General features: G+C 41.8%; 1 protein-coding gene across 3 annotated transcripts in view; it reads left to right on the top strand.

The window, feature by feature from the left end:
- Nucleotides 1-13,324, top strand: part of LOC122884972 (core histone macro-H2A.2) — a 39,253-nt gene that overhangs the window by 16,607 nt on the left and 9,322 nt on the right. Inside the window, exons 1-3 of one of the 3 annotated variants that reach the window (XM_044215535.1) lie at nucleotides 9,740-9,968; nucleotides 11,981-12,153; nucleotides 13,107-13,213. In XM_044215535.1, the coding sequence (XP_044071470.1) occupies nucleotides 11,982-12,153; nucleotides 13,107-13,213 (279 nt within the window). In that variant the 5' untranslated portion in view covers nucleotides 9,740-9,968; nucleotide 11,981. Of the gene's footprint in view, nucleotides 1-9,739; nucleotides 9,969-11,975; nucleotides 12,154-13,106; nucleotides 13,214-13,324 lie in introns of those variants that run through there. The other 2 variants (XM_044215534.1, XM_044215533.1) reach the window with 2 other exon arrangements.

Here is a 13,324-nt window from a genome sequence, read left to right as displayed (position 1 = left end):
AAAACTGAAGTTATTGTACTTGGCCCCAAACACTTCCGAGACATTATCAAAAGATATAGTTGCTCTAGATGCCATTGCCCTGGCCTCCAGTACCACCATAAGGAACCAGGATTTATCCTTTAACTCCCACATGAAACTGCGGCATGTGTACTGACAAGAACTAGGAAAACATATTTCTCCAATATTAGCTTCTCTGCACTGGCTTCCTGTAAAATCCAGAATAGAATTTAAAATCCTTCTCCTCACCTACAAAGCTCTTAATGGTCAGGCACCATCATTTCTTAAAGTGCTCGTAATACCATATTACCCCACTAGAACACTGCACTCACAGAATGCAGGGTTACTTGTGGTTCCTAGAGTTTACAAAAGTAGAATGGGAGCCAGAGCCTTTAATTATCAAGCTCCTCTCCTGTGGAATCAGATCCCAGTTTGGGTTCAGGAGGCAGACACCATCTCCACATTTAAGAGTAGGCTTAAGACTTTCCTCTTTGATAAAGCTTATCGTTAGGGCTGGCTTGGGTTAGTCCTGAACCATCCCTTAGTTATGCTGCTATAGGCCTAGACTGCCGGGAGACTTCCCATGATGCACCTCTTTCCTCTCTCCTCCTCTCCCTCTCCATCTGTATGCATTTTTATCCCATTACTGCATGTTACTAACTCGGCATCTTCTCTCTCCCGTAGTTGTATGCTTTCTCGTCTCTTGTGTCTCCTTCTGCCGCTTTCAGCAGGTATTTCTGCCTCTGGAGCTGCAGAGTCTGGATCTTTGGTTGTGGGCCACCTGCTGCCCCGTGTTCCTGCTCGACAACTGCTACTTCAGTTGTTATTGGCTTTGTTACTATTATTGTCATTATTATTCCTATGACTATCATTCATATTATTATTACTTCATTAATATTAATATTACCACTACAATTACATTAATACTATTTTAAAATTCTAGGTGGAATTTGCATTGTGCTTCCCTCATATTGTGACATTATTGACATACCTCGGAAATGGAGAAATAAGATTATGGGTATCGTGTGTAAGGTGATTGACATTATAAGACTGTCAGTAGGACATTTTGCGATCTGGAAAACCCACAGCAGATGCACGGAGAAAGAATTGATTTTGTAAAAAAAAAAAAAGGTTACCCAAATAAATTTATTTTCCAAACTGACAATATACCACCAGAGCAAGTGGGTGAATTTAAGACAGGCACAGACTGATTTCCTAGTGTGCTTAAAAAGACTGTGGATGGCTGGAACGTTGCAAATCTTAAATAAATGGTAGATGGACTGTACTTATATAGCACCTTTCTAGTCTTTCCAACAACTCAGCCAGTATTAGAGCAACTCTGTCATGACCCAGAAGGGAAAGCAACAATCCCTCTCAACCCATTTTTAGGGGTGCCAGACAGACATGCTATTGAAGGAGAAAATAGACTACTGCTAAATCCATGATTGTGCCTTACCATAAGCCCAAGAAAAGTCAGGTGGGAAACAGGGGAAATATTATTAGAAAGACTGTAGCTGATGGATCAGAAAAGCTGAGTATTGATTTTGACTCTCCAAGAAAATATGAAGCTGCAGTAATAGCAGGTAAAATAATAGTGCTGATTCGGACAAGAGAATTAAATGAAGAAGCTGAAATCCCAAGATCAGATCCCAGTTGTGCAAGGCAGGGATACATGGGAACACACGCACGAAAAATGGGGAAGAGCGACATAGGCGTAGGAGTAACTACCCCAGCAAAGCTGATCATGAAAAGACATCCAGACAACAAAAAACTAATTCTAAAGTGTATGAAAAAATGGAACAAAAGAACAGCCACCGGCCAACAGTGGCCACCTGAGGGCACTTTTCACACAGCCTGCTGTGATGAGGTGGAAGCAAGTATCAGATATCACAAAGCATCTGACACCAGTGGTAGCAGCAGGTGGAAGGATGAAACAAGCAGTGTGTGGAATTCCAACAGCAGGCCGTAAGCCTGTTCAAACTAATGGTCAAAAAAAGCATGCCACTCCCATTACAGAAGCGTCTGGATGGTGTAGTGGGCCTAATGAAGTAGAACTGGCCCGTCTTCTCAGAGGACATTGTCCACCATGTCAAACAGCACGGTCAAGCAACATAATATGGAGGAAGGAGAAAAAACCAAACAGACACTAAACAAACTCAAGCAGTTGTAGCTAGGAAAGCTAACAAAGAAGAATAAAGACCAGAAATACAAAGTGCAAGCACCAGTGGTCACATCCCAGCCTCAAGTACAGGTGCCTGAACCAGTGCCAACTGCAGGGGCACCACAACAAGGTCCATCAGCTACTCAGCCACCACAACAGTCTCTGCAGCAGCCCCAAGCTCCACAAATTCCACCCATCCACGTGTACGTCAATCAACCAGGAGATAATTACAGACCTCAGCAGGGATGTGGACAACGAAAGGAGGCCAAACTTAGAGAGGAGGATGGAGAGGTCGATCACAATCATGGAATCACAGCAGGCACATCCCGGACAGCCTGACGATAAGTGTTGGGGATGCAACCAAGACTCTCGGCTTGTCTTGGAAATGCCAAGTGATACCTCTTACAGAGCCTGTACCCATGTTGATCGGCCCCTGGTTTCAAGTGAAAGACTCCTCACCTCACATCTCACACTCAATTGCTGAGGGCCATCAGTCACATGATTTAGGGCCAATGGTCAAGGCAGCACTACAAGTGAAACAATGGACACCAACAGATAACCATAACATACACATCTCACAAGACAGACAGTATGTAAGAATATCTCTCAAGACAATTGACCAGTCACTAACAGAAAGAGTCCTGTTAGATGACAGACCACTCCCACAGATGAGCCTCACTGTAGCACAAGAAAAGCTCTTAGAACAAATACTAGACTATTTATGGTCAAAGCACAAGACACATGTAGGACTGGTAAAGTCAGCACAGCCAGTATACATTGCAGTGAGACCAGGTGCTAGATTACCATACCAAAGACAATATCTCACCACAGGCAGTGGCAGGAATAAAGCCCACAATTGAAGGTTTCCTGCCGACTGGAGTTTCGATAAAGACCCAATGTCCATGCAATTCTCCAATCTTTCCATACTCCAGTGACTACAGGTTGGTACAGGACTTGCATATAGTAAATGCTGTGGTGAAGGAAGAAACTCCAGTTGTGCCTGATCCACACTTTACTGTCAAACATTTCAACAAGTACCCAGTGGTACACAGTGATTGATCTATGTTCTGCATTTTTCAGTGTTCCCTTGCACCCTGACTAGCAATACCTTTTTGCATTTACCTATTAAGGCCAACAGATCACGTACACGCGCATCCCACAAGGGTTCTGCCACAGTCCATTGTTTAACAGAGTATTGTCACAAGATCTGTGGCATTTCTACATAGATAGCACTCTGATCCAATATGTCGATGACTTGCTAAGTTGTAGTTCCTCAAAAGAACAGTGTGAAAAAGACTCAGTAGCAGCTGCAGGCACTGGCACAGAGAGGTCACAAGGTCAGTAAAGATAAGCTACAACAAGCAAGAGGTAGAATACTTAGGTAGACAGTTGAGTGGTGACAAAAGACTTATTGCACCATCACAGGTGAAGGCTGTAACTAAAGCTCCCAAACCACAGACAGTGTCACAAATGCTTTCGTTCCTTGGCATGGTAGACTGTAGTCATCAGTGGATCTGCAACTACGCTCTCAAAACGGCCCCGCTTAAAGCACTAATTAAAGCAGCAGGTCAGAAACCTAAGTCAGCGCAGTTACAGTGGACAGTGGACAGAAGATGCTGAGGGAGCCTTTCAGGCCATAAAAGGGGCACTGCTGACAGCTCCTGCGTTGGGCACCGCAGACTACACCAAAGTGTTTGATTTGTATGTAGCAGAGTGTGCAGGATATGCTTGCTGTATTAATGCAGGATACACCTACAGGCAAACAACCATTAGCTTACTATAGCACTCAAATGGATGCAGTATAGCAAGGCTTACCACCTTGCTATCAGGGATTGGCAGCAGCAGCCTTTGCCTACCAAAAAGCCTCGTCAGTAACAATGGGCCACCCAGACATTATACACATCTCATCAGTTGCACACGTTATGCAAAGGTCCCAGATTTGTACTCAAACAGGCAAGGAAGACTATGAGTATGAGGTTATTCTGGCAGCATCCAAACTTAGTATTCAATGATGTAACACCATTAATCCAGCCACCAAAATGGTTCTGCCTTCAGACACGTTCTTTAAAGCAAGACCAGACATGCTAATGAGCCCATTGACACACATTTAACATTGTTGACAACTCATGCTTTAGAGATGAGCAAATCATGCAGAATACGGCATTGCGCAGCTCAACGCCAACAATCAGACATTCTCCCAAGTTCAAATCTAGGGAGTACATCAGCCATGTTCAGCACATGTGGCAGAAATCAAAGCACTCACAGCAGCATGCAAATTGGCTGCAGGGAAGCGTGTCAACATCTACACTGATGCAGCCTACGCTTATGGTGTCTGCCACACATATGGAAACATATGGAAACAACACAGTTTCCAGAGAGCAGATGGAAATCCCATCACGCATGGGGCAGCAATTTCACAATTGTTGGTAGCCATTCATTTTGAAGCATTGGCAATCATTAAATGCCCAGAACATCTCAACTTTGCAGACGAATTGACCAGAAAGGCAGCAATGGGTCCAGCAGTAATGATACCTGTATTAGCTGAGAACCCAGGTCCAGTGGGTGACTTGTTGTCTCTCATTCAGTCACAACAGGCAGCCAGTATCTATGAAAAGGGCACCTGGCTAAAAAGAGGGGCAGTTAAAACACAACAAGGACCACACAGAGACCTGTGGCATGGACCACATGACATCATGACATCTGCTTTTGGAACATGTAGACATGTTAGAGTATGAGGTAAGTGCTATATGCTGATAGTGATTGACAGATATAGCAGATGGGTGGAGGCAGTACCAGTGGCAGGTCCAGACACTGCCTCAACTGCCAAGTTCCTGTGCAGAGAGGTGTTTACTAGATTCGGAATCCCAGATAAGATCAGTTCCGATAATGGTCCAGCTTTACATCACCACTTAGTGGCAACAATTTCAAAGGCTAGGTTAAGCTAGGTTGTGTGTATCATCCGCAGAGTCAAGGAATGGTCGAGAGAGCCATTGGCAGCCTGAAGGCTAAGATAGCAAAAATCTGTGCAGAAGGCCAAGAAGACAATAGAATGAAATGGGGAGACTCTCTACCTTTGGCACTAATGAGCATGAGAATGCAAACTAACCGCAGCACGCATCTAACACAGCATGAAATGCTTACGGGTCGACCCATGCCAGTACCATACTTAAGAGGTCCATACAATGGTCCTCTGTTTGAGCAGCTTGAAGCAGAACTGGCTAACTATGTGCGACACTTAACTGTTATACACAAAGCCATTTTCCAACAGGTGAAAGGAGCCACAGAGGGAAGGACGAGTGAGATCCCCGAGGACCTCCAAAGCCCAGAGCCCAGAATGATGGGACCTAGGTGATCCTAGCAACACCAACAGCTCTCAAAGTTGAAGGTAAAAACGTTTGGTTTCATTTGAATCACTGCTGCAGAGCTGAGGAGCCAGGACAAACTCTAGGTGAGACACTCTACGTAGCGACAGTGTACAGGCAGACCCAGACAAAGGGCCTAGCGGAGTCAGGCACAGTCCCTCAGCAGAGGCAAGGGACAGCGAGGAAGATGGAGGGGACAGCACACCCAGTCATGTTGACAGGGAATTTGGCAGTAATCAGACTCGATCACCAATCAACCAGGTCTAAAGAGCAGTGATAAACGACCCTGACATTTGGGTTACCGCCACTGGCTGGTCTGTAGGAGTACTAGAGGAACACCAGATCATGTCTATAACTGACATAGATTATGGCTCCATTTTTCCATGTACCCAAACACACAAGAATTCTCATTGGATTAAGTACCTATGGTAAAACCAGCAAAAATGTATGAATAGTGCACTATCAGCCTTAGATGGCATCAAGGCGCAGTTACGTGTCACCTCCACCATGACCAGGCAGAATAGATTTGTGCTAGACCAACTATTAGCTGAAGAAAAGGGAATTTGCATGTGCATTGGAAGTGAGTCCAATGTACAGTCATTCCAATGCACACAGATGAAGATGGCAATGTAACTAAAGCTTAAAGAAACTTAAGAGACGTGAAAATCACTCAAGGAGCTAAAAAAGCAACGTCTTGGTGGGATTGGTTGATGTTGCAGTCATGGAAAACAGTATTGACCAAAGCAGGAACTATTGTGGGAGTTGGGTTGGTGCTAGCTGCGTGCTGTGTGATCCCCATGCTCCAGCCAAAGACCCAGAGCATGAAGACCCATTACCCCAGAATGGGCCCACAGGGAAAAATCATCGAATGTGTTCTATGTAATCATAGAAGACATTGTGTTAAATGATGAATTTGGGAAATGGGACAGAGGTAGTTTTAGCATACTAGACGGTAATGGACCCTGTTTGTGTAAGGAGGCAGACGTGGTGACTAGACAAATAATCCACATGATCACTCCAAAAACACCTACACAACCCAAGACCACTATAGTAAAGACGACCTACCCACTCTATTGACGTTTGAACTATGACTACATGGTATGGAATGATAATTACCATGCTGACAGCTACCATGCCGTGTATAAATTAGACAGGACAGTTTGGACAGAGGTAGTGGTTGTCAAAATGATGGTAGGAAATGATGTCATCTGGTCAGACACATCCCAAGTAAGCAATGGTCAAGCAGCTTCCTACGTCGTATGTTAGCACAGACTGTTGGCATCAGCCTTCTATTGGTCTCCTTCGGTCAAGCCCCTGACAGAATGACGCTCCTCAATCCCATGAAACAACATTGCCCAAAGGCCACCGAAATCACTGCGTGCCAAAAGTTCTGGAACCTCTCTGCAGTGATAGGCTCTCAACGGTACCTGAGTCGAGAAGAAGCTCCACATTTAAACACCAAGATTTTGAACTTCAATTATACCAGGACTTGTATTGTTCTGATGCCAGATTACTTAACATCTGAAGGGGTTTCTTAAACACCCAGTGGACACAACTGAAGGCAGTCTCTATATATTGTTTTGCTAAATGTATAACCTTTATATCCACAATAATACTGAGTTTGGTCCCTTTGATTTATATGATTTTATATATACAGGGTGACGTTTATGTTTATCTATGTTTAGTGACAAGTGCACCTGGTAGTTTTATATGCTTGCTCACAACTATGTTAGCCCAAAACAGCAGTTGGCAACAAGTGTTGTGGAGAAGGAAAGAGAGTGTGATCCAATACTGGAGGATTTTTTCCTCTTATGTCAATCAGAGGTTTTTTCCACAGTATTGGTCCAGGGAGCTAGGTACAACTTGATTTTTACTCGCTCTCCGCCAAACAGCGAGGAGAGGTTCATCACATTGTACTCTTGTTATCACAGACTCCCTCGGGTTGAGAAACCATGATTCATTGTCATCCATGGGATAATAGGAGTCACCCAGAATGCCGAGCCAAGTTGCTTGGCCACAGACGGACTCTGTCATCACAGGCTACAGAAGGAAATATTTGATCATTATGGCATTTATTGACTGTGACATTTATTGATTGTGACTCTGAATCATAGACACGATATACATGTACTTAATAAATAAGTAAATAATGAGAGGATGGGATTTCTTCAGTCCCACAGGGGGACACTGTGGAAGGAAAATACTCAATTAAGTGTAGCAATATATTATGTTGTGTACAGGGTGAAGGCATCTGACGGCCTGTGCTACTCCTGCGTACCTGTGATTGATGTATCCATTGTGTAGAGGGCACTCTGCCCTTCCTGATCAGGGCAGTTGCCTGTGTTACCAATGCGCATGGATGCACACAATGGCAAGATGGCTTCCCCTTTTGCTAAAATCATAATCCACACAAATTACAAATCTACATATTCATCAATACCTTCCAATGCTGATGGTGAGGTCATTTCAACAATATGACCTACAGTTTAAGCTTCATTGTGTCTTCTTTGAAGGGAACTTTTACAGGGCTCTGTCTGTCTCTGAGCACTTTCAGGCTACACATACAATTACACATAGGTGATGCTGATTAGCTAATTAAACCTCCATCAGTTTGTTCCTCTGGTTTGATTATTGTTTATCTATTTTTGGCAGCTAAGATCTCTGTCCTTTTTAGCTGTTAATACATTAAAACCTTGAGCTATTGCAGGTTTAATTCACAATTCAAAAATACCCATTTTAAATTTCTGCTACAACCTTTAATCTCAGGGGACATACACAGCTGATTGAGCTGAGATTAGGTCAGTTTGACAGACACACACAAGTTACACTGATGTGCATTCATTTACAGTAGGAAATTCCAGCATTCAACTCATGGACCTTTAAACCATACAGTATAGGAGAAAGACATGTATGCATACATGTGTGTCCCAGCTGGAATGTGTACACACACAAACACAGACCTCTTTCTGAATCTGTCTGTCCTTCTGTCTCTGTCTGTCTGTCTGTCTGTCATTGTCTTCTTTTTGTTTGTTGTCCTCTTCAACAAACTCCATTTGTAATACTCCTGCATCTATTTAGCTACAGAAACCACATTTATGCTATTATTCAGCTATTTAACTTAATTCACAATTAAACTCTACCTCATTCTCTCACACACATGTAGAAACACAAATACTGACACATACAGACACACATTAATAAACTAACACACACTTGTTGTTATATCTTTGTGAGGACTTCCATATGCATACACAAATCTCTGTGAGGACTCTTTAAGGACACTATCATTCATGCTTTTTATAATATTGTGCTTTTTTTCAACAATTCATTGCAATAGAAGTGAAAACCACTGATGATATTACAGTTTAGCTTCCAGCTTTTCTAGCAATGTATTTCACCTCTTAGCTACTTTAGGTAATGTAGTTCAGCTTCCAATTCTGCCAGTTCATTTCACATTTCTGCATTTTCAGCAATGCTTTGCAATTTATTATTCTTCTGTATGTTTTTCGGTCGGGTAATACTTCTGCATACTTTTAGCTACAGAAACAATTCAAATGTAAAATGTATATGCTCTTTAAGGACATTTATGTTTCTGTTCAACTTTTCAGCTTAACTTTGTCAACTCCAAATTCTACCAGTTTTACATTTTGGCTTCCAGGTGTTTCAGCAGTCTAATGCAATACATTTGAGCTTTCAGATTTTTCAGGCAAGTTCATTTCAAATTTGTGCATTTTCAGCAATGCTTTGCAGTTTATTTCAGCTGTCAGCAATCCCATGCATTTTCAGCAGAAAATGCAATTTTTCTAGTTAACAGATGGAGGCCGGAGAGAAAAAAATACATATTCACCCTGTTAGACCTGGCCTTTGGTTTTACACATAGCCTACAGTAAATCACGGAAAAACGGCCTGGGAGGCTTGAAAGCTACAAAAAATGAAGTGAAATACAGTATATATATGTCAGTATATACATAGCTATAAATAGCCTTCAGTATAGCCTATATGTAGGCCTACTCAAAGGCCATTTTAGGATACCATTTAGGATCTACACGACCGCCTAGAAAAATGTATTTTTTATAAAATATTGGCCATCTATATTTGCTTTGCCTTCAAACACAATGCTACCTTTATCTCTAAGCACATCGCGTTCCTTTCAACCAACATTTTCCCTCTTGAAGCCATGTTAGGGGGGCGTTTTCACTACATTTTCCCTCTACTGAATTTTTCCCCTTTGCAGCATCAGTAGCACAGAGCCAGCCTCCGACCAGACTACGCTGTTCCTGCTTGCTCTGTGGGTTTTTTGTAAGGTTGGGAAGCAAGATTACGCACAAGGACAGCAATTAAACATAACCAAAACAAAGTACGCCGTCTTTCATCGGGGGGATTCGTTTGTCTTCCGTGCAGGAGCATCACTGGTTCGCGCTGATTCGGGTGAAAGGAGGACAAAACAGGTAGAAACTTGGAGGGTTTCTCATTTTTCATGCCTCGGCGCATATCCGGATTGACGGGGACGCTTTACTTTCCATGTCTGATGTGATTACACACATCCAGAGGATTGGAGGCTACATGAAAAAAAAGAAGGGGCGGGCGGGGACTTGTTTAAAGAAATGGGTCGTTGTGCTTAATGTCTCTATTGCAGAATAACACCCAAAAGTGCCTCACGGAACGCGTAGTGAATAATTTTGTTCGACGTTAGCTAAACGAAGCCGACCTGGCGTTGCTAACATTAAGCCTAAGCTTTATGTTTTTCCCTGCTGAATTAGTATAAATAAATACACTTCTCCGTTTAAGCTAGCGTCACCGTGTCAGGCTGTTTTACAATTTAAATAACCTAAAAGTCCAGTTTAACGTCTGCGTAGCTACGTCGAAGAGGTGTTGCTTGGTTCACTGTAACGTTAGGTTTGGTACAGTAACGTTAGCCTGCATGGCCCTGGTCACATTCCCGTCTTTTTCCTTTCGGCTCGGCTCATGCGCCGAACACCGTACGCACACATCATTTCCCTCCACCTTCAATGCCAGCGGCGAGCTCCTGTGGTAATTAGTGCATATATGTAAATTATGTGTGAGTTCCACTGGCGCTGCTGCAGGCCGCAGCCTATCAGACCGCTCACTGCTGGAACTTGTTTACATGGAAACCTCTGGGGGAAGCGGCAACCTTTCCTCCGTTACACCCTCGGTAAACATATAGTTTGAAAGAAAAAAACGACTGGCCTTTATTATGGCACCCTAGGTACAAGTAGTGGACGTGACGTATGTTTTTTTTCTCCCAGTATCCTGCAACACTATTCTGTTATTATACAGATACGTCAAATCACTTTCTCAAGCAGAATTTGTGTTCGGCTGTCAAGCTCAGGCAAATACATCCTCATTGACGTCATTCAATGGATCTGTTTGATGGTTCACTGAAGGTTCCATATGAAAACAGATCTGACACAGATTTCTCTATTCTTTCTCATTCCTTTGGAGGATACCTGCTCACCACCTTGGGCTGATACCTGTCTGACTTCATCATGTGTTTCACTGAATATTTAGAAATTATTTATCTAGGATTTTCTATGGTAAATAAAGGTTGAAAAACCACAGTGAAAAACCATGAAAAAAAAATATGAAAGTAACAAGTAGGCCACCATCTTCTGTGGTGAGTGTATTACACATTTAATTAAACCCTCAAAAATCATTTGTAAAGGAATGTCTGTGTACACTTGAATGCTGTTTAATTATTATAAAATTATCAATTAATTGTTGAAGCAGAAAGGTTTATGGAGAAGTAGATATTTTTTGGCAAACTCTAGCACTTACAGTTCCACTGGTGTATATCACTTTCATTTGTTTGGCAATTACACTAAGATATCACTATTATAAAAGGGTCAGTTCACCTTCATTACAAAAAGGTGGCAGAAAGAAATGACTAAATAAACAATATTACAACATATAGCTACAATTTTCTTTTAATTGTGCAGCCCTGTGTTGTAGAATGACAAAATAAATGTATTTTGTACATTGTATACTGATAGTTTTGGTTTTATTTGTCCAGGTTTTGAAATAAAATTTGATTAAAAAAGGTGTCTACAGTTTTCAGTGGCACTACTTTCCACCAAAGAAATAATCCCTATGAAAACTGTTTCCAGTGTGTTCTGTGGATTATCCAGAGTAACAAGGACACTGTTTCTGGAAAGAGATGTTCCTGATAAATTTTAAAAATGTAATTTCCAATGGCATGACCACTACAAAATATATTCCATTCACCACCATTGTATTGAGGTGGGGGCAGAAATCTCAGAGACAGATATGTCAAAACCTGGACATATAAAACCAGAACTATCTGTGTGGACTGATCTTTTTTTTTTTTGCAATATAGGCGAACTGACACTTTCACAATATATGATGTTTTTTAGTTTAAAAAGCTGCTGTACCATATGTTATTTCTGTCACTCACTGTATTTGTACTCTGTGTCTAGAGCAGGATGTCAGCCAGAGGAGGAAAGAAGAAGGCCACCAAGCTGTCTCGTTCAGCCAGGGCGGGTGTCATCTTCCCTGTTGGGAGGATGATGAGGTACCTGCGCACCGGCACGCATAAATACCGCATCGGCATGGGGGCGCCCGTCTACATGGCTGCAGTCATTGAGTACCTGGCAGGTAGGGTGGTGTTACAACCTTGGCTCAGGCTTGCAACAAGAGGGAGTTCACACACACACATACAAGTTCCAAAAGCCAAATTAATTTATTAACAAATAAGAAAATAAGATAGGGTGTGAAGATATGGAAGTGTAAAGTATGTATGGATGAATGAAGGTATGTGTGTGAGTGTTGTAAGATGTGTAAACCTAATTTAAACTACAACAATGTGGACGCCATGAGGAGATGTTGAGGCTGCCCAGCAACAGAGCACAACCTGGGAGAGCAGCCCTTTTGTGCCTTTGGCCCCTCCCCACCTCTCAAAACAAATTAAAATAGTTTAACATATCATGTGTCCCATTATCATATATTGCATATGTTTTTTTACTACTTTAATTAGTATTTTTATGATGAATATGTTCTGGTGTAGTATTACATTATTGTGTCTAATACCCTTCACTTGCAACATTCTTATATTTTTGTGTTAATAATTTTTATATATATTTAATTTACATCATATAACATCTAACAAAAAGACAAATCAGACAATTACTTAAGAAAAAATGCCAGATAATACATTGGCATCTAACAACCTTAATTAATTTCCAATACCTTCCTGGACTAACTAGACCATCTGGAAAGCATTATGATCATATATTACACAAATTATAACACAAACTGTTTATTATAGCACAGGTCTAATTCTTTTGGAAATAGGAATGGGACAAAGTTTCCTGGATCGCAAAAAAGAAAAAAAAAACTTTTTATTTTATGTTTATTTTCTGTGTCAATGTCCACATCACTGCTGCAACAATCCAGTTTCCTCATAGGTGACGTTAATCTAAATGTCTTGACTGTTTTATTCTTGTTCCTGATGGGCTGGGAGTCACACAGTGGAAAGTAAATAAGTTTAAATACTAGAACACACACTGTATGTTTTATGGGTTTCCACACTGTGTTTTCTCTCTTCTAAGCTGAGATCTTGGAGTTGGCAGGAAACGCAGCACGGGACAACAAGAAAGGCAGAATAACTCCCAGGCACATCAAGCTGGCTGTGGCCAATGACGAAGAGCTCAACCAGGTAACACAGTGTTCTAAAAGTGGTTGACTGATATTTATGTGTAGACCTTTACATTTCAGGTAGTAGAATAGTCACAAATATTATATGGTAAAGCTGCTCAAGACAACATCA

This window comes from Siniperca chuatsi, linkage group LG11 (assembly GCF_020085105.1).
Source record: "Siniperca chuatsi isolate FFG_IHB_CAS linkage group LG11, ASM2008510v1, whole genome shotgun sequence".
NCBI classification, from domain to species: Eukaryota; Metazoa; Chordata; class Actinopteri; order Centrarchiformes; family Sinipercidae; genus Siniperca; species Siniperca chuatsi.
Note: the sequence above shows the minus strand (reverse complement) of the source record. Positions and strands in the feature narration are given on the sequence as shown.